This window comes from Neofelis nebulosa, chromosome 2 (assembly GCF_028018385.1).
Source record: "Neofelis nebulosa isolate mNeoNeb1 chromosome 2, mNeoNeb1.pri, whole genome shotgun sequence".
In the NCBI taxonomy this organism is placed as follows: domain Eukaryota; kingdom Metazoa; phylum Chordata; class Mammalia; order Carnivora; family Felidae; genus Neofelis; species Neofelis nebulosa.
The window spans coordinates 6,556,818-6,579,256 of NC_080783.1; the positions used below are offsets into that span (position 1 = coordinate 6,556,818).

Below are 22,439 nucleotides of genomic sequence, written 5' to 3' on the forward strand. Positions count from 1 at the left end.
CATGTTAATGCCCACCATAAGAGAGCTGGAGTAGCCATACTTATATCAGACAATCTAGGTTTTAAAATAAAGACTGTAACGAGAGATGAAGAAGGGCATTATATCATAGTTAAGGGGTCTATCCACCAAGGAGATCCAACAATTGTAAACATTTATGCTCCAAACATGGAACACCCAAATATATAAACCAATTAATCACAAATATAAAGAAACTCATTGATAATATTACCATAATAGTAGGGGACTTTGACACCCCACTTACAGCAAAGGACAGATCATCTTAACAGAAAATCAACAAGGAAACAATTGCTTTGAATGACACACTGGACCAGATGGACTTAACAGATATATTCAGAACACTTCATCCTAAAGCAGCAAAATACACATTCTTCTCGAGTGCACATGGAACATTCTCCAGAATAGATCACATACTGGGACACAAATCAGCCTTCAACAAGTATAAAATGATTGAGATCATACCGTGCATATTTTCAGACCACAATGCTATGAAACTTGAAATCAACAAGAAAAAATTTGGAAAGATAACAAATACTTACAGACTAAAGAACATCCTACTAAAGAATGAATGGACTAACAAAGAAGTTAAAGAGGAAATTAGAAAGTACATGGAAGCCAATGAAAATGATAACACCACAGCCCAAAACCTCTGGGACACAGCAAAGGTGGTCCATAAGAGGAAAGTATATAGCAATCCAGGCCTTCCTAAAGAAAGAAGAAAGATCTCAGATACACAACCTAACCTTACACCTTAAAGAGCTGGAAAAAGAACAGCAAATAAACCCAAAAACAGCAGAATACAGGAAATAATAAAGATTAGAGCAGAAACAAATGCTATCAAAACAAACACACAACAAAAGAAAAAACAGAAGCAAAAACAAAAAACAGTAGAACAGATCAATGAAACCAAGAGCTGGTTCTTTGAATGTACTAGCAAAATTGATAAACCACTAGCTATTTTGATCAAAAAGAAAAAGGAAAGGACCTAAATAAATAAAATCAAGAATGAAAGAGGAGAGATCACAACCAACATGGCAGAAATACAAACAATAATAAGAGAATATTATGAGCAATTATATGCCAATAAAATGGGCAATCTGGGAGGAATGGACAAGTTCCTAGAAACCTATAAACTACCAAAACTGAAACAGGAAGAAATAGAAAATTTGAATAAATCCATAACCAGCAAAGAAATCGAATTAGTAATAAAAAAAAAAATCTCCCAAAAAAACAAGAGTCCAGGGCCAGATGGCTTTCCAGGGGAATTCTACCAAATATTTAAGGAAGAGTTAACACCTATTCTTTTGAAGCTGTTCCAAAAAATAGAAATGGAAGGAAAACTTCCAAACTTATTCTATGAAGCCAGCATTACCTTGATTCCAAAATCACAAAGACCCCACTAACAAGGATAACCGAAGACCAATTTCCCTGATGAACATGGATGCAAAAATCCTCAACAAGATACTAGCCAACTGGATCCAACAATACATTAAAAGAATTATTCACCACAACCAGGTGGGGTTTATACCTGGGATGCAGGGCTGGTTCAATATCCGCAAAACAATTAACGTGATTCATCACATCAACAAAAGAAAGGGTAAGAACCATATGATCCTCTCAATAGATGCAGAGAAAGCATTTGACAAAATACAGCATCCTTTCTTGATAAAAACCCTCAAGAAAGAAGGGATAGAAGGATCATACCTCAAGATCATAAAAGCCATATATGAACGACCCAACACTAATATCATCCTCAGTGGGGAAAAACTGAGAGTTTTCCCCCTAAGGTCAGGTACAAGACTGGGATGTCCACTCTCACCACTGTTATTCAACAGAGTATTGAAAGTCTTAGCAAAGGCATCCAAATCGGCCAGGAGGAAGTCAAACTTTCACTCTTCGCAGATACTCTATATGGAAAACCCAAAAGATTCCACCAAAAACTGCTACAACTGATCCATGAATTCAGCAAAGTCACAGGATATAAAATCAATGCACAAAAATCAGCTGCATCCCTATACACCAATAATGAAGCAACAGAAAGAAAAATCAAGGAATTGATCCCATTTGCAATTGCACCAAAAACCATAAAATACCTAGGAACAAACCTAACCAAAGAGGTGAAAAATCCATACACTGAAAACGATAGAAAGCTTATGAAAGAAATTGAAGAAGACACCAAAAAATTGAAAAAGATTGCATGCTTTTGCATTGGAAGAACAAACATTGATAAAATGTTGGTACTACCCAAAGCTGTCTACATATTCGAAGCAATCCCTATCAAAATAACACCAGCAGGAGGAGCCAAGATGGCGGAACTGCATGGAAGTTTTTTGTGTGTCTCGTGTCCATGAAATACAGCCAGACCAACACTAAACCATCTGCACACCTAGAAAACTGATTGGAGGATGAAAACACAACAATCTGCACAACCTGAACCACAGAATTCAGCAGGTACGCGGCGCGGAGAGGTGAACTTGGGGAGAGAGAAGCCGTGGGAAGGGAGGTGCTTTTGTGGGTGGAGAGAGGATGGAGACAGGGTGGAGGGGGGAGAATATGGGAAAAGCACCCCTCCCCAAAAGCAGCTGGAGAGAAAGTGGAAAATTGGAAGTGGCCACAGGGACTAAAGTAAAAAGGAGAGGGTTTAAATTCCATTAAGACTGTAAACAAGGGGAGCGCAAACGTTGCAACTCCACAGCACGATACCTGGCGGTGCTCTGGTGGGAAGGGCGAGTCCCCAGGAGCAGAGTGGGGTCCGGGAGGTTCTCTGGCCACACGGGGAAAAGCGGTTCCACTGCTGGAAGGACATTTGGTAGAGACTGTTGAAGCCACCTGGTCCCGGCAGACCCCAGAAAATGGCCACATTCGCTGGTGCCTGAACAAGGTCGTTAAGGGTGAAGCCTGGTGCCAGAAGTGTGCGGTGCTTTTCCATAATCCCTGAAAAGCTGCTGCTACGCTATCTCGCGAATTTTTTCTGGGGCGGGCTGGCACCTGGCCGCAGTCTCGGGGCACCGGCAGCAGCAGGGTCCCACAAGCGTTCCTGGGCGCAGCTGACATTCGGCCATTGCTCATTCGGCCAGTGCTCGGTGAGACCCTCCCGCAGAGGGGCAGGAGGGGTCAAAGCCGCGGTCCTTCGGAAGTAAGGGGTCGGGGAAAACAGCCGCGTCTGAGACAGGGCTCGGGAGAGAGGTGCTGCCTGGGACTAGGTCACGGACAGTGAAGAAGCCGGGAGTGGACGAAAGCTGAAGACAGAGGACGGTTGAGCGATTGCTGATCGCAGAGAAAAGTTCGCATACTAGAGACTGAGGAGCTGGGAGACGCCATTTTCAACCCCGCCCCCCCCCCCCCGCGCATGCGCATACGCACTAAGAGCGCCGCCACCCTCCACCCCAGTAGGGTAGCAGCGCCATCTAGTGGAGAACGGAGCCAATACACTGAGCCCCACCCAGTTGGGTCAACCTCGCTCTTCAAGAACACAAGTCTCACCGCCGGCTTAGTTTATGGACTATAAAATGCTGCATAGTCTGGCTCCTAGGGGAAAACGAAGTAATTTCAGTCCTATTTCAATCTGTTAGGTCCATCTATTCAATTTTCTTTCTTTCTTTTTTTTTCTCTTTTACACTACTTTTCTTTGTCTTGAATACAAAAAGAGAAAAAATTCATTCTTATTTTCAATTGTTATTAAAATATTTTTCTTTAATTTTTCTACTATAGTTTTTACTTTTATGTAAATTTTTTTCAAATTCTATTTTACTTCCATCATTTTATTTTAGTCTACTTCAGTGTATTCACCTTTTCAAATTTTCAAATGATTTCTTTTTTCTTTTTCTTTTTCCTCTTTTTCATTTCTTTTCTTTTTCTTGAATGCAGAAAGAGAAAAACTTTATTTTTACTTTCAATTTCTATTAAAAATATTTTTCTTTAATTTTTTTACTATATTTTTTGCTTTTATGTAAATTTTTTCAAATTCTATTTTACTTCCATCATTTTATTTTAATCTACTACAGTGTATTCACTTTTTCAAATTTTCAGATGATTTCCTTTTTTTTCCTCTTTTTGATCTTTTTCATTTCTTTCCTTTTTCTTGGATACAGAAAGAGAAAAAATTCATTTTTATTTTTTATTTTTATATTTTTCTTTAATTTTTTTCTACTAATTCTTTACTTTTGTGTAAACTTTTTCAAATTCTATTTTACTCCCATCATCTCATTTTAGTCTACTTCAGTGTATTCATTTTTTCAAATTCTCAATTTCCTTTTTTTTTTTTTCTTCCCCCCCCCCCCTTTTTTTCTCTAATCTGTCGAACCACTTTCAATACCCAGACCAAAACACGCTTAGGATCTAGAATCATTTATTCTATTTCTGTGTGTGTGTTTAATTTTTTTAATTTTAATATTTTTTAATTTTAATTTTTTTACCTCATTAATTCCCTCTCTCCCTTCAAAATGACAAAATGAAGGAATTCACCCCAAAAGAAAGAGCATGAAGAAATGACAGCCAGGGATTTAACCAACACAGATACAAGCAAGATGTCTGAACCAGAATTTAGAATCACGATAATAAGAATACTAGCTGGAGTCAAAAATAGATTAGAATCCCTTTCTTCAGAGATAAAAGAAGTAAAAACTGGTCAGAATGAAGTTAAAAATGCTATAACTGAACTGCAATCACGGATGGATGCCACGGCGGCAAGGATGGATGAGACAGAACAGAGAATCAGTGATATAGAGGACAAACTTATAGAGAATAATGAAGCAGAAAAAAAGGGGGAGATGAAGGCAAAAGAGCACGATTTAAGAATTGAAGAAATCAGTGACTCATTAAAAAGGAAAAACATCAGAATCATAGGGGTCCCAGAAGAGGAAGAGAGAGAAATTGGGGTAGAAGGGTTATGTGAGCAAATCATAGCAGAAAACTTTCCTAACCTGGGGAAAGACACAGACATCAAAATCCAGGAGGCACAGAGGACCCACATTAGATTCAACAAAACCTACCATCAACAAGGCATATCATATAGTCAAATTCACAAAATACTCAGGCAAGGAGAGAATCATGAAAGCGGCAAGGGGGAAAAAAGCCCCTAACCTACAAGGGAAGACAGCTCAGGTTTGCAGCAGACCTATCCACAGAAACATGGCAGGCCATGGCAGTCTCCTTCAAAATAGAAGGAGAGATAAAAAGTTGCCCAGAGAAAACAAAAATTAAAGGAGTTTATGACCACTAAACCAGCCCTGCAAGAAATTTTAAGGCAGACTCTCTGAGGGGAGAAAAGATGGAATAAATAAATATATAATATATATAAACATATATAATATATATTTATACATATTATATAAACATATATAATATATATATTCATACATATTATATATATATTTATATATATTATATACGTGTTTGTATATATAATATATATATTTATATATATATAGCAACAAAGATTAGAAAGGACCAGAGAACACCACCAGAAACTCCCAACTCTACAAGCATCATAATGGCAATAAATATATATCTTTTAGTACTCACTCTAAACGTCAATGGACTCAATGCTCCAATCAAAAGACACAGGGTAACAGAATGGATAAGAAAACAAGATCCATCTACATGCTGTTTACAAAAGACCCACTTTAGACCTAAAGGCACCTTCAGATTGAAAATAAGGGGATGGAGAATCCTTTATCATTCTAATGGTCAACAAAAGAAAGCCAGAGTAGCCATACTTGTATCAGACAATCTAGACTTTAAAATAAAAACTGTATCAAAGAGATGCAGAAGGACATTATATCATAGTTAAGGGGTCTATCCACCAAGAAGACCTAACAATTGTAAACATTTATGCGCCAAATGTGGAGCACCCAAATATATAAATCAATTAATCACAAACATAAAGAAACTCATTGATAGTGATACCATAGTAGTAGGAGACTTCAACACCTCACTCACAGCAATGGACAGATCATCTAATCAAAAAATAAACAAGAAAACAATAGCTTTTAATGACACACTGGACCAGATGGACTTAACAGATATATTCAGAAAGTTTCATCCTAGGGCAGCAGAATGTATATTCTTCTCCAGTGCCCATGGAACATTGTCCAGAATAAACCATATACTGGGACACAAATCAGCCCTAAGTAAGTACAAAAAGATCAAGATCATACCGTGCATATTTTCAGACCGCAATGCTATGAAACTTGAAATCAACCACAAGAAGAAATTTGGAAAGGTAACAAATACTTGGAGACTGAAGAACATCCTACTAAAGAATGAATGGGCTAACCAAGCAGTTAAAGAGGAAATTAAAAAGTATATGGAAGTGAATGAAAATGATAACACCACAACCCAAAACCTCTGGGACACAGCAAAGGCGGTCATAAGAGGAAAGAATATAGCAATCCAGGCTTTCCTAAAGAAGGAAGAAAGATCTCAGATACACAACCTAACCTTATGCCTTAAGGAGCTGGAAAAAGAACAGCAAATAAAACCCCAAACCAGAAGACAGGAAATAATAAAGATTAGAGCAGAAATTAATGCTATTGAAACAAACAAACAAAAAAGCAGTAGAACACATCAGTGAAACCAGAAGCTCGTTTGTTTGTTTGTTTGTTTTAATTTTTTTTAATGTTTATTTATTTTTGAGAGAGACAGAGACAGAATGCAAGTGGGTTAGGGGCAGAGAGAGGGAGACACAGAATCCTAAGCAGGCTCCAGGCTCTGAGCCGTCAGCACAGAGCCCGATGTGGGGCTCGAACCCACAGAGCTGTGAGCTCATGACCTGAGCCAAAGTCAGGCGCTCAACCGACTGAGCCACCCAGGTGCCCCCAGAAGCTGGTTTTTTGAAAGAATTAACAAAATTGATAAACCACTAGCCAGTTTGATTAAAAAAAAAAAAAAAAAAAGGAAAGGACCCAAATAAATAAAATCAAGAATGAAAGGGGAGAGATTACAACCAACACAGCAGAAATAAAAACAATAATAAGAGAATATTATGAGCAATTATATGCCAATAAAATGGGAAATCTGGAAGAAATGGACAAATTCCTAGAAACATATACACTACCAAAATTGAAACAAGAAGAAATAGAAAATTTGAACAGACCCATAGCCAGTAAGGAAATCAAATTAGTAATCAAAAATCTGCCAAAAACAAGAGTCCAGGGCCAGATGGCTTTCCAGGGGAATTCTACCAAACATTTAAGGAAGAGTTAACACCTATTCTCTTGAAGCTGTTCCAAAAAATAGAAATGGAAGGAAAACTTCCAAACTCATTCTATGAAGCCAGCATGACCTCAATTCCAAAACCAGACAGAGATCCCACTAAAAAGAACTATAGACCAATTTCCCTGAAAAACATGGATGTAAAAATCCTCAACAAGATATTAGCCAACTGGATCCAATAATACATTAAAAAATTATTCATCACGACCAAGTGGGATTTATACCTGGGATGCAGGGCTGGTTCCATATCCACAGAACAATTAACGTGATTCATCACAGCAATAAAAGAAAGGACAAGGACCATGTGATCCTCTCAATAGATGCAGAGAAGGCATTTGACAAAATACAGCATCCTTTCTTGATAAAAACCCTCAAGAAAGTAGGGATAGAAGGAGCATACCTCAAGATCATAAAAGCCACATATGAACGACCCAACGCTAATATCATCCTCAATGGGGAGAAACTGAGAGCTTTCCCCCTAAGGTCAGATACGAGACAGGGATGTCCACTCTCACCACTGTTATTCAACACAGTATTGAAAGTCTTAGCCTCTGCAATCAGACAACACAAAGAAATAAAAGGCATCCAAATTGGCCAGGAGGAGGCCAAACTTTCACTCTTCGCAGATGACATGATACTCTATATGGAAAACCCAAAAGATTCCACCAAAAAACTGCTAGAATTGACTCATAAATTCAGCAAAATTTCAGGATATAAAATCAATGCACAGAAATCGGTTGCATTCCTATACGCAAACAACGAAGCGATGGAAAGAGAAATCAAGGAATCGATCCCATTTACAGTTGCACCAAAACCCATAAAATACCTAGGAATAAACCTAACCAAAGAGGTGAAAAATCTATACACTGAAAATGACAGAAAGCTTATGAACAAAATTGAAGAAGACACAAAAAAAAAAAAAAAAAAAGAAAGGAAAAAGATTCCATGCTCCTGGATAGGAAGAACACATATTGTTAAAATGTAGATACTACCCAAAGCAATCTACATATTCAATGCAATCCCTATCAAAATAACACTAGCATTCTTCACAGAGCTAGACTAAATAATCCTAAAATTTTTATGGAACCAGAAAAGACCCTGAATAGACAAAGCAATCTTGAAAAACAAAACCAAAGCATGAGGCATCACAATCCCAGACTTCAAGCTATACTACAAAGCTGTAATCATCAAGACAGTATGGTACTGGCACAAGAACAGACACTCAGATCAATGGAACAGAATAAAGACCCCAGAAATGGACCCACAAACGTATGCTTTGACAAAGCAGGAAAGAATATCCAATGGAATAAAGACAGTCTCTTCAGCAAGTGGTGCTGGGAAAACTAGACAGCAATATGCAGAAGAATGAACCTGGACCACTTTCTTAGACCAGACACAAAAATAAACTCAAAACGGATGAAAGACCTAAATATAAGACAAGAAGCCATCAAAACCCTCAAGGAGAAAGCAGGCAAAAACCTCTTTGATCTTGGCCACAGCAACTTCTTACTCAACACGTCTCAGGAGGCAAGGGAAACAAAAGCAAAAATGAACTACTGGGACCTCATCAAAATAAAAAGCTTCTGCACAGCGAAGGAAACAATCAGCAAAACTAAAAGGCAACCGACAGAATGGGAGAAGATATTTGCAAATGACATATCAGATAAAGGATTAGTATCCAAAATCTATAAAGAACTTATCAAACTCAACACCCAAAAAACGAATAACACAGTGAAAAAATGGGCAAAAGACATAAATAGCCACTTCTCCAAAGAAGACATCCAGATGGCTAACAGATGCACGAAAAGATGTTCAATGTCACTCATTATCAGGGAAATACAAATCAAAATCATGATGAGATACCACCTCACCCCTGTCAGAACGTCTAAAATCAACATCTCAGGCAACACCAGATGTTGGTGAGGATACAGAGAAAGACGAACCATGTTGCACTGTTGGTGGGAATGCAAATTGGTACAGCCACTCTGGAAAACAGCATGGAGGTTCCTCAAAAAATTAAAAATAGAACTACCCTACGACCCAGGAACTGCCCTACTAGGTATTTATCCAAAGGACATAGATGTGTTGTTTCAAAAGGGCATATGCACCCCAATGTTTATAGCAGCACTATCGACAATAGTCAAAGTATGGACAGAGCCCAAATGCCCATAAACTGATGAATGGATAAAGAAGATGTGGTATATATATACAGTGGAGTATTACTCAGCAATCAAAAAAATAAAATCTTGACATTTGCAACTACAGGGATGGAACTAGAGGGTATTATGCTAAGCGAAATTAGGCAGTCAGAGAAAGACAAATATCATATGACTTCACTCATATGAGGAATTTAAGATACAAAACAGATGAACATAAGGGAAGGGAAGCAAAGATTATATAAAAACAGGGAGGGGGACAAAACCTAAGAGACTCCTAAATATGGAGAACAAACAGAGGGTTACTGGAGGGGTTGTGGGAGGGGGGATGGGCTAAATGTGTAAGTAACATTAAGGAATTTACTACTGAAATCATTGTTACACTAACTAACTTGGATGTAAGTTTTAAAAATTAATTAATTAATTAATTAATTAATTAAAAAAAAAAAACGCTCAACTGACTGAGCCACCCAGCCGCCCCTACACAAGACAGTTTTTAATTTTGTGAAAGAGAGTAAATTATGAGACTCATCAAGAAAATTTAGAAAAGTAGTGAGTATGGGGCTTGCCCTACCACATATTAAAACCTACTACAAAGCTACTATAAGCAAAATATGATACTGGCACATGAGTAAACAAATAAATTGACAGAATAAAACTGAGAGTTCAAAAGTAGATGCAAGGGCACCTGGGTGGCTCAGTCGGTTGAGAGACCAACTCTTGATTTCAGCTCAGGTCATGATCTCACAGTTCATGGGGTCAAGCCCCACACTGGGCTCTGCCTGTCAGTGCAGAGCCTTCGTGAGATTCTCTCTCTCCCTCGCTCTCTGCCCCTCCCCCATTCTCTCTCTCTCTCTCTCAAAAAAAAAAAAAACTTTAAAAAGTAGATGCTTAATAAATATGGAAATTTAAAATATGATAAAGGTGCACTTCAGCTCAACAGATGAAGAATGGATTTTTTATTAAATGATGTTGGGACAATGGACTATCCATTTAGAAAAATAATGAAGTTAGATCCTTACACCACGTAAATTCCTCACTGTAAAAAATATAACTATTAACACTGGAGGAATTAAAAACACTAAAACATAGTAAGGAAAAAACTTTTCCAAGGTCGTCAAAAACAATGAAAGTCTGAGAAACCTGTCACTATCTAGAGGAGCCACTAACTATAATATTTTATTCTGGATGGTATCTTGGAAAAGAAAAGGAAATCAGGTAAAAATTAATGAAATCTGCATATAATACAGACTTTAATCATAACTTATCAATATTGGTTCATTCGTTGTGACAAATGCATCATAAACAGAAGTTATTAACAATAGGAACCTGGACTCAAAATATACGGGAGTTTTTTCAACTACTTTTTGCAACTTTGTTGTAAATCTAAGTCTATTCTAAAATTAAAATTTTATTTTTAAAAAAGGAGACTCCACAGACTGGGAGACAATATTTGTGGAGCATATATCTGATAAAGAACTTACGTACAGAATATATAATATATACAGACGTCATTAGTCATTACAGAAGTCAAATTAAAACTATAATGTTCTGACAAACATTGATGCTGTCAATGACTTTTCTCATTGGATCAACCCCAAAAACTGGTTCTCTGCATTCAATCTTCATTCTTGGTTTACTACTATTATAGTATTAGTCATGATTTTGTTTCCCATTGCAGTCTTCAAAATGATGACGTCTCTCTGCTTCACATCACCTAAGGTGTTCTTTGTCGATACCCAGATGCTCGCCCCTTCCTCTGCCACCCCGGTTCCTACAACCAAAAGACAAAAGCGGGGAGACGTGGAGTTATTGCTAGAGAATATATTGTGAGCCCTGGAGGGTGAATGGGGCAGTAGCCGAAACGTCAGCGATGTTCTGGGCTCAAGGCTGTCGAACGCGATAGCGTTATGAGATACAGAGCCCTATGATCCCACAGACGGCATTAGATCCAAAACCCGCTGTAACTTCCTGACACTCCTCGGAGCTGCACGTGCTCCCTGCACGCTTTCACTAAGATCTTTTGTCTTCTCTTTCCATACTTTGATACTCTCTAATACTTATATCTGATAAAATAGAAAATAAAAGCTACATGCAGCCTACTGTTGCTGCTACTGCTGTCTCCTGGAGGCGGTCCTCCATGTCTGCTCAGTCTAGTGTGCGAGAACTTTTTCTTCAGTGCACGGCCACAGCATGTGAATATTCACAGCCACTTTATTTGCAGTGTAAAGAGCTGGAAACAGCACAAAGGCCTATCAACAGGTGACTGGATAAACAAATTGTGGTATGTCCATAAATGAACTGCTTCTCGACAGTAAAAAGGAATGACTTCCTGATACATGAAAGGACAACTACTCTTTTATCCTAGTATTTCAACACACTGTCTTGTCCTCTCCGCTTTGGTGACCACTGGCCCACTCTGTATAAAGTGGGCATAAATGGGGGCGCGTAAGGGGCTCAGTCATTTAAGTGCCCAGCTCTTGACTTCAGCTCACAGTTCGTGAGTTCAAGACCCATGTCAGGGTCTGTGCTGACAGCATGGAGCTTGCTTGGGATTCTCTCTCTCCCTCTGTCTCTGCCCCTCCCCTGCTGGCTCTCTCTCTCGAAATAAATAAACTTTTAAAAATTAAAAAAAAAAAAGTTTGCACAAATGTTTTCCACGAGGTCAACAGGCGGTCGAAGACAGTGGCTTTCAAAGAATTTGGGTGAGGATTCACAGAGATAATTTATATATAACATTCAAACAGTACACAGATATGGATCTCCTCATGACTCTGTTTTTTTCCATCTAATCCCATCCTATGCTATTTCTTTTCTTTTCTTTTACCTCTGTCTCCTTTTAAATGCTGATTACAATCCCCTCTGGATAGATTTTATAACCCACTAATAAGACATGACTTTCAGTTGGAAAGAACCTTTTTTAAAAAAATTTTTTTAATGTTTTATTTTATTTTTTGAGAGACAGGGAGAGACAGAGCATGAGCACAGGAGGGGCAGAGAGAGAGAGGGAGACACAGAATACAAAGGAGAGCCCAGGCTCTGAATTGTCATCACAGAGCCTGATGTGGAGCTCAAACCCACGACCCGTGAGATCATGACCTGAGCTGAAGTTGGACACTTAATCAACTAAGCCACCCAGGCGCCCCATTGTTTGAAAAGATTCTTATTTATGGCACCGCATAACAAATACATTGTACAGTAAATGACACGGTGTAGATAAGGAAACTCATAATATGTTAAATAAAACTATAAGTTTTTCAGGTCAGGGTCTTTTACCTGATGCCAACCATTTGGGGCAAAAATCCCAGAGTATTTGTAAAAGTAACTATGAACCTTGACAGAGCTGGCCTTAAGCAATTACTGCTTATATCTATTACTATATCTGTGGGATCTCTGTGCAGTTTCTGGCCGGGGTGGACCTCTAGATGTGGTGTCATTCCACTGTATGCAGGATGCCCTGTTGGAGAATGTCTGTGGGCAGTACCCAAGAGGAAGAAAAACTTCCACCCAAGCGCAGAATCAGGAATCTTGGGGGTTGGACCATAAATCGACTAACCTGGTGTTCCCCAATCCATGAACCAAAAATTCTCCATCCTCTCACACCCAGGTCCCTGCCTGTCCCCTCCCTAATAACAGCACTTAAGATCTAGTTCCTGGGGCGCCTGGGTGGCGCAGTCGGTTAAGCGTCCGACTTCAGCCAGGTCACGATCTCGCGGTCCGTGAGTTCGAGCCCCGCGTCAGGCTCTGGGCTGACGGCTCGGAGCCTGGAGCCTGTTTCCGATTCTGCGTCTCCCTCTCTCTCTCTGCCCCTCCCCCGTTCATGCTCTGTCTCTCTCTGTCCCAAAAATAAATAAAAAACGTTGAAAAAAAAATTTAAAAAAAAGATCTAGTTCCTGATCAGTAGGATCTATGGAAAAGGCCTAGGTACAAACATCTATCCCAGCGCTGTCCCCTAGAAATACAACATGACTTATATACGTAGTTCTACATTTTTTAGTAGTCACATTAAGAAAACAAAAGGAACAGGTAAAATTAATTTTAATCATATATTTTACTTAACCCAGTATATGCAATATATGATCATTTCAACATGAAATCAAATAGGAATGAGATGGGTTTTTTTTTTAATTTTTTTAACGTTTTTATTTATTTATTTATTTATTTTTGAGACAGGGAGAGACAGAGCATGAACAGGGGAGGGTCAGAGAGAGGGAGACACAGAATCTGAAACATGCTCCAGGCTCTGAGCTGTCAGCACAGAGCCCGACACGGGGCTCGAACTCACGGACCGCGAGATCATGACCCGAGCTGAAGTCGGCCGCTTAACCGACTGAGCCACCCAGGCGCCCCTAGGAATGAGATGTTTTATATTCCTTTTTTCATACCAAGTCTTTTAAACCCATGCTGAATGGGGAGCTTCCTTGGGATTCTCTCTCTCCCTCTTTCTCTAATCCCCCTACTCTCTCTCTCCCTCTCTCTGTCTCTGTCTCAAAATAGATAAATAAACTTAAAAAAAATTAAAGTATTAACTCTTAAAACATCCTTTGCCACTATTTAAAATTTTAGCGAAGAAAAGATTTTAGATGATTACTTGAAAACAAGTATGTAGCTTTGTACCTCTGCCCATTGCCTGGACGTCCGGCCGACACGTCAGCTGTTCAACCCACCCTGGAGACAACCTGTTCCATCTGTAGACATCCCAGGCTTTGGGGAAGCTCTTTCTTATGAAAACAACTCGAAAACTGCTCCCTGGTCCTGATCTATATATTCTGGCAGTACAGATTAGACTCTAATGGCATTCAGATCCTACTTCACCAGCTTCTAAAATTTAGTCTATCCAACTCTTGATTTCCCTACATGACCTCTTCCTTCTCTTCCCAAGTTTCCAGGCTCAGTAATGATATTTCCATCTACCAAGTACTTCAGGTCACAAAGTGTACAAGCCCCACCATTCGCCCTATATCAGACAGGGCTCAATCAGAGAAGTGAAGCCACCAAAGATACATATGGTCAAGGATTTGTTACAGGGAATTGATTTTATACTAAGTGGGAGCTGGTTGGACGATTTCTATAAACAGTCCTCATGTCTGATGCTGGGACACACAAAAATGGGCTGAAACCCAGAAGAAGGGACTAGAAACCTGCAGTGTGCTCAGTGCCTCCAACCTTGATGACCAGCGGTCCTGCAGGAGAAGCTCGCGCTCTTCCTCACAGAGCTAAACACACCTGTTCAGGTGTGGGAGGAGCCAGGGTAGGAGCTCACAGATAGGCGACAACTTGTGGGAGCCACAAAATCACCTGTCCTGAACATCCGCACATAAGAAGACAATAATGGCTTCTGTCTCCCTTCCACCCTGTAATTTCAGGCAAAAACATCGGGGACACATCCTAATCAGGAACATCCAAGGAAGGGAATTCCAAGAAATGAAATCCAGCCTGACCCACCTGACTCATTACAAAGCCACCACACAACCCATCGCCGCGTCCTGTCCTACCTCCAAAATAGATCTCCGATCTGCCCTCTCTCGACCTCCATCTCCACCATTCTGCCACCATCACTTGCTTGGATGCCAGGAGTAGCCTCCTGACTGAAGGTCCTGCTTTCAGTCTCGCCCTGCAGACAGAAGCCAGAGGGGTCTTTTCCAACATCGATCACTAAGCTATCTCTTGCATAACACCGTTGAATGCCTTCCCTTGGCCAAAAGGTGCTGCATGAGCCTGGCTCCCATCCACCTTTTTTAACCAACTCCACTTATTCCCTTCACTCAGCCTCCTTTCTGCATCTGGAACACGACAATTTCTTTCCCACCTCAGGACCTTAACATTTGCTTTTCTCTCTGCCTGGAGTCATCTTCCCTGGGCTCTTCATTTGTTAGCTCTCTTCCAAGAAGTCTACTCTGAGGACGACATCAGAAACAGCCCCCACCCTCACGCCAGCCACTCACTTTGTCACATCCCTCTATTGTCTCCCTGGAGCCACTTATCACTGTGCACAGCCCTCAAACAGCCTTTTCTCAGTTTCCTCCACTCAAAATTGAGCTCCATGAATGTAGGCACCTCAATATGTCAATCTTATTAATATTACATCTTAGATATCGAGCTAGCCCTGTGCTTGCTAGTGAATGCTTATTAAATATAGTTGATGCTTAGGAAATATTCATTGAAGAATGAGTGAAGGAATGAATGGAAAAATAAAGGGCAACTCATCTCTCCTTGCCACCCTACCCTACCCCCACCGTGCTCTTTCATATCACTCCGTCTCATAACACCTGTTGCTGTCTGATGTGATCATGTTTGCTACCTTTCCCAGTACTCTCGGTGGCCCAGATAATGTCAGCTGCAGCGAGAGCTGACCTGTCAGGTGTGTCCATCGCTGGAGGCCAGCACACCTGCAGCCATGCCCAGCACCCACAACCGCCCAGAGCGCACTTGCCGAGTGAAGGCTGAACTGTAGCGTGTGGGCCTGATCTGTGCAGGGGCATGGAAACAGGAGATCAAATCTAGTATGGGGGAGGAAGAGCTGGCAGGACTGTGGTTTGAATGGGGTGGAGTTATAAGGACGGGTGTAGATTCAAGAATGGCTTCTGGGTTTCTTGCACAGGCAGAGGGAGAGGTGATGGGATCACTCACTAACACAGAAGGGAAGTCGATGGGGGCAGGGGGAATGGGGAGATGGATTTAGACCCAAAGGTGTCCGCTGGGTTTGTAATTGGAGGGTAACTGCTGCAGGGGCGACAGGGCAGATACGGCGCAATCCTTGAGCTGGAGACACTGACAAAATGATCATACGTGACTTTGCGAGATTCACGGCTTACAGGAGAGTTACATATAATCCCAAAGGCTTAGTGAAAGAAAATGTCATGTCGTGTTTAGAGAGATGTGGAAAACTTAATGGATGAGTCAGGGTTTGAGATGGGTTTTCATTGGAAGGGAGTGAAGGGAGGATCTGAGAGGACAGATATCCCTCACAGAGAGGACAACGTGAAGCAGGTCACGGAAGCAAGAAGGCAGACAGCACATCTGGAACACTTTAAGTAGAAAACAGGTGAGTAGTGAGAAATACAGCATGAAGGGTGCTGGGGCCACAGTGAACTACGAACATCACAATGAGGAGTTTCTAGAGTAGACACTGGGGAAACGCTGAAGCTTCTCGATAGGAAGTGTGACCTCAGGGTGGATCTCCTAGCGACATGTAGGATGGGATGGATAAAATGAGATTCCACTGAAAAGGCGGTCATCCTAATGCAGGTGAGGCTCAGGGAAGGTCTGATGGGCAGAGGGGGAGCATAGGAAATGAACGAAGTATTGTCCAGGCAACACAAATGGTCGGATTCATGGACAAAAGATGAAGTTTCAAATATAGCTGCAAGACTCCGATGCTGTATGAGAAGGATGATGGTGTTAGGAAATCATTCATTTATTCAACAAATATTTATTAAAAGCCTGTGATGAGCCAGGCACTGTTGAGATGGCTGGGATACACCTATGTGGAACCGAGAGCCTGTGTCTTCACGGAGCTGACCTTCAGGCGTTCATTCTGGGTCAGGGAATGGAAGTTTGAGGACTATCTACTTTTAGGAAAAGGAGGATGAAGCACAGCAGACAAGGGAGAAGGAGTCAAAGGGCAGAATATCACAGGATAGAATATCATGGAACCAGGGAGCAGAGTCATGGAGAGGAGGCTATCGAGGGGGCAAGGTTACCCAGTGATGACTGATGATAACAGTGAACCGCCATTCCCACTGTGGTTTCCTAATCTAAACCTTTAGCTTCCTCCCGCTGGTCCTCTGCCTCTGGTTCTTCCTCTACGAACACTCCCTGAATAGTGCAGCCACAGTCATCTCCCTAAAATGTTCCAAGTACAGGGGCACCTGGCTGGCTCAGTTGTACAGCAGGTGACTCTTGATCTCGGGGTTGTGAGCTCAAGCCCCACGTTGTGTTTCGAGATTACTTTAAAACACTAAAATCTCAAAAAAAAAAAAAAAAAAAAAGAAGAAGAAAAGAAAAGAAAAGAAGAAAGAAAAAAGTTCCAAGTACAAATCCCTTAGGATTTACTTTGACACCCGCTTTGCCATTTTATCTATCACTATTGCTGTTCTCAATCTCTCAGACCTTCCTGCTGATGTAAAAACGGTGTTCTCCCTGTCTTCCTCGTTGATTCCTGGATGGAGAAAGATGTCAGAAGTAGAGCCTGAACAGGCTATTGAAATAGTCCACACTGAAAGTCTCCAAGGGGACGAGAGGGAAATTTTGAGGTTCTTACGTACTCCTGGGTATGCTACTTAGAGTTGGTACGGACAAAACAAACACTGAGGATGTCATAAAGGTTTACGGTTATGTGAAACATTTTTCCATGAAAGAGCGTGGCAAACTTGAAGCCCTACAGTTTCCAATGTGCAGGTAACTTGGCAATTAGCCATGCCAAAAGATTAGTTTGGATTGCGAAAAGCAGTCAATATAAGCTCTTAAAACGTGAACGCACGCGTGGCCGGCGGACCAAACTGACCCGCGCACCCCTGAACAGATGGCATCTCCAACGTAGCCCTCCCACCACGACTCCAGAACTCTGCGGGCAAAAGACTACATTGCCCATAAGGCGCCGCGCGGCGGGCCGGCGCTCTCGCGGGGCGTCCTGGGAAGCGTAGTCCGCGCGTTGCATAAATCCCTCACGCTCCGGGCCGCGCGGCAGCTGCCCACGCAAGCATGGCTGCGCGCAGTAGGGGCGCGTACGTTTGTTTCGACCGTGGGTCTGGGCCGGCTCGTGGGGCTGGGCTTTAGGCAGTAAGTGAGGCTGGCGGCCGGGGTTCCCGGCGTGGAGACGTGGGAGGCGCACGGACGCTGTGGGTGGCACACCTGAGGACGGCGAAGCGAGGGACTGCCCGGGCGGCCTCGGGACGCGGCGCCCTCCTGGCGTGGCGTTAGCGGTGCGCGGCCGCGGGGACCCCTGTCTCTTCGCGCCCCTGGGCTCCGTGGTGGCGTGCAGGGCCTGAGGGCCTGGCCTCGGGCCCCGGCGTGGGGGAGACCGGAATCCAGACCACGAATTCGAGGCCGGACGTTCAAGTTCCATTTTTTTGTGCTTTGTTTTTTTTTTTTTTTTTTTTTTTTCTTCTTCTGAGGAACGGGTTGAAAAGGAATATATTGCATTTCAGCGCTTCCTGTCCCTTAGCAACTGTGCTAGGCACTTTATATTTCTCATCTCCAAGTGACCCTCCTCCACTCTCGAGGTGAGACCTTGAGCGGGTCCTGTAGATTCCCAGACCTAATGTTGTCATCACTGGATACGTGTTGGGGGGGGGCCTTTAGGCTCGTTGGTTTTAATGGCAGTTTTTTCTCCCAGTGAACCTCCTTCCCGCCCTCTAGCTTTGGGACCATGTCCTAAACTGCCTTAGAGATGAATTTGTTCCATTTAATTCCTTTGAGTGGCATAACTTGGTACAAGGAGTGTGAGAAGCTGAGATTTCAGGAGGTGGTTGAACGTCCCCAGGCCCTTATTAACTCGCAAGAGTCTAGGATTGGCTTTGCCACCCCAGCAGTAGATAAGGGTTAATGAAGGGTTTTCTTTCTTTTTTCACTAGGGATTCCAGTATGCCTTTTTACTTTTTCTTTATACATGTTTTTGTTTATTTAGAGAGAGAGAAAACAAAACGTGAGTGGGGGAGGGGTGGAATCTCCAGCAGGCTCCAGGCTGATCGCTCAGGGAAGAACCGACCTGGGGCTGGATCTCACAACTGTGAGATCATGACCTGAGGCGCAATCAAGACTCAGACATTGAACTGACTGAGCCACCCAGGTGTCCCTCAATATGCCTCTTTTATTTTTTTTTTTTTTTTAAATTTTTTTTTGTAACGTTTATTTATTTTTGAGACAGAGAGAGACAGAGCATGAATGGGGGAGGGTCAGAGAGAGAGGAAGACACAGAATCCGAAACAGGCTCCAGGCTCTGAACTGTCAGCACAGAGCCCGACGCGGGGCTCGAACCCACGGACCGTGAGATCATGACCTGAGCCGAAGTCGGACGCTTAACCGACTGAGCCACCCAGGCGCCCCAATATGCCTCTTTTAAAACAGCTATTATTTATTGCGAGCCAAACCCTATGCACCAAGTGCCTTTCTTAAATTCTCTCAATTGGTTTAAAGGACCTTGAGTGATAGGTGGTATCCCATTGTATATCTAAAGAACACAGGTTAGGTAACTTGCCTGCGGTAACACAGGCAGGGTGTCCTAGCAAGGATGAGAAAATCCAGGTCTTGCAGTCTCCAAAACCCCAAACTACTGGATAAATTTTGTAAGGAACGATTTAAAAGAGACATTCCCAAGCATAAGATAGGGAGGTGTGTGGAAAATGTGTTTTAAAAATAAAAGCATTTGTATAACCTGTCTTTTTTTTTTTTTTTTTTTTTTTAAGGGTAGTATTTAGTGTCACGATGTTTGGGGATCTGTTTGAAGAAGATTATTCCAGTGTGTCAAATTATCAGTATGGAAATGAGAAGAAATTAAAGACCAAGGTTTTGGAGCCACCGGCTCCTAGAGAATTCACCAATTTAAGCGGAATTAGAAATCAGGGTGGAACCTGTTACCTCAATTCCCTTCTTCAGACTCTTCATTTCACACCCGAATTCAGAGGTATGCTGTGTTACATGCATTTGATTAGTCAGTAATATGTACCCTTGTCTCTACTTGTAATCAATTGTGCAAAATTACAAAAGTATCTTAAAGTTGTATTCCACAGCATGGGTGTATTACTGCTGCTGAAAGACGTAAATTGGTAATTCTCTCTAGAGAAATGTGAAGCTTACATTATCTTAAATATAGTCTGTGTGGGGGCGCCTGGGTGGCGCAGTCGGTTAAGCGTCCGACTTCAGCCAGGTCACGATCTCGCGGTCCGTGAGTTCGAGCCCCGCGTCAGGCTCTGGGCTGATGGCTCGGAGCCTGGAGCCTGTTTCCGATTCTGTGTCTCCCTCTCTCTGCCCCTCCCCCGTTCATGCTCTGTCTGTCTCTCTCTGTCCCAAAAATAAATAAAAAACGTTGAAAAAAAAAAAATTTAAAAAAAAAAAAAAATGTTAAAAAAAAAAAAATATAGTCTGTGTGATCACGGTAGTTTTTAGTAACAAAAATAAGACGATGAATTGCTTTTCTGATTCCTAGAATTTAAAATACCACATAAAGACAATTTTGTCGTGAGTGCCAGCCTTCATTATTGTTATGCTATTTGTATTTTTAAAATAAAAAAAAATTTTTAATTTCACTAAAGTAATAAACACTCAAGTTACCTAAAACAATTAAATCCTGCCTTTTGGAGCAAGGACGGGATGTCCCATTATTTATACAGTCCACAAACGTTTATCTGCAATTCTGAAATCCAGAATATTCCAATAACCTGGTCTGAACTTGTTTGGCCTCAGAACCCAACCACATGTGAGGCCGTTTATAGTCTTAGCTGTCTCACTTGGGTGGATATTCATACGTTTATTCCAGGAATGTGAACTCCTTAATTAATGGATACTGTTTATCCCAGATCCTGCTGGGGATGTAATGTTAACATATATATAGCTTTCTTCTTATTACCTTTCTCAAAGCTGGAAATTCCAAAGACCCAAGATGTTAGACAAGGGACTATGTGCAAGGAACAGAAACACACTCAATTAGGTCAATTAAAAGGGGGGTTTACTACAAGAATATAAGGGAATCTCCTTGAAACCGCTTACAGGGAGCCAGCCTGACCTCACTGGACCCTTGATTTCTTGCCACTGTATTTCTCTTTATGTTTGTACCATTCCCATCTCTGCAAACTAGCTTCCTCCACAAGGGTCTTAGTCTCTTGGTTTCAATATGAACATTACCTTCACGTGGCCCCTACTGGGGCCTTGAACCACACAGCTGCATGACTGTGCCTCAGTTCTCCACAGTGTCTCCTCATGCTGAGGACAGACAACCTGGCTCATCCTGTGTCCAGTATCTCATCCCCCACTTCCCATCAGTACCGAATTTAGCAAAATTTTTTGACATTTTCTGTTGCTTCTTAGCTTGGAAACACTTCCTGCCTCCAGAGATTTAGTAAATATTTACCATCATCCCCTTCCCAGGGCCATTCTAATGGATGAAACTGCATGTGGGATTTCAGAGTGAAGCCATTTGTCCTTGACTCCATCTTGTCCGTAAACATATCTCCCTAATGTATGCAGTTATTCCACCATTAGAGATTTTCAGCATGAATTTCAGCAGATTCCTAGGAGATTAAAAGTCTTTCAAACTTTAATACAGTTGCAGTAGAAAAGTAGCCTTGAAAAGAGACTGAGGAAGGTGATTGGTGGGCGGGCAGTCCAGGTCATAGAGAGGGCACCTGAGCAAAGATAGGGCTGAATGGAGATGGCCACTGAGCAAAAGCCCAGGCCATCTTATTCTCAGCAAAGGAGGTCACTGGCCAAGCACATATCTTAGTGTGGACTGTGCATTCCTTATACGGCTTAGCATGGATCCTGATGCCGACTGAAGAGGAGATACAGTTTTAGAAGGGGGTAGGAATTGGCAGAGTACTGGGGGGAGAATAATTTTGGAATCTTCTGGCACAGTATCTTGAGTAGGGCTGGATTGGTTTCCACTGTACTGGTTCAGGGTGACGGAGAGTAGTGGGAAATGATCGTAAAAGTCCTTGTATGGTTTTATGCTTTAACCTTTAGATTTGTAGCTCATTTCTTCCCATTTCCTGCCTGGAGCTCAGAAGGAGTGTAACATTCGTAATAGTAATCACCTGGGCAGCAGTGGTCTGCAGAGGGAAACAATACCCATCCCATCCATTCTCTCCCTGGAGTAGATCAAAGTGTCCTAGTAGGGGTTCCCATGTGGTTTGAATGTCGACTTCCCATAAGATTCAGATATGCCCCATTGAGCGACATGCCTAGACTTGGGAGTATAAAACAGTTGTGGAGACTAGCACTCCAGGTAAGGTCACTACCATCTGTTCCTACCCTTAACACAGAAAAGACATTGTTATACTAAAAACGAAGGGTGTGATCTCAGAGATCAAGGTGGTCTTTCTCTTCAAAGATGGT

At 41.7% G+C, this 22,439-nt stretch overlaps 1 protein-coding gene and 1 long non-coding RNA gene across 11 annotated transcripts in view; one reads left to right on the top strand and one right to left on the bottom strand.

Annotated features, from left to right (window-relative positions):
- Positions 1-10,950: 10,950 nt before the first annotated feature.
- Positions 10,951-15,258, bottom strand: LOC131495631 (uncharacterized). Its single transcript, XR_009254032.1, has 2 exons — positions 14,885-15,258; positions 10,951-11,163 (listed from the first exon to the last, which is right to left on the bottom strand). It is a non-coding gene; the product is annotated as an uncharacterized LOC131495631 (long non-coding RNA).
- Positions 15,259-18,023: 2,765 nt separating this feature from the next.
- Positions 18,024-22,439, top strand: part of USP40 (ubiquitin specific peptidase 40) — a 90,711-nt gene continuing 86,295 nt past the window's right edge. For 4 of the 10 annotated variants that reach the window (XR_009254061.1, XR_009254062.1, XM_058700678.1 and 1 more), the window contains exons 1-2: positions 18,030-18,170; positions 19,796-20,013. Coding sequence is in view for 8 of the 10 variants with exons in the window: in XM_058700678.1 (XP_058556661.1) it covers positions 19,815-20,013 (199 nt within the window). In the remaining 2 variants the exon portion in view is untranslated. Of the gene's footprint in view, positions 18,171-18,505; positions 18,614-19,795; positions 20,014-22,439 lie in introns of all 10 variants that reach the window. The other 6 variants (XM_058700654.1, XM_058700689.1, XM_058700722.1 and 3 more) reach the window with 4 other exon arrangements.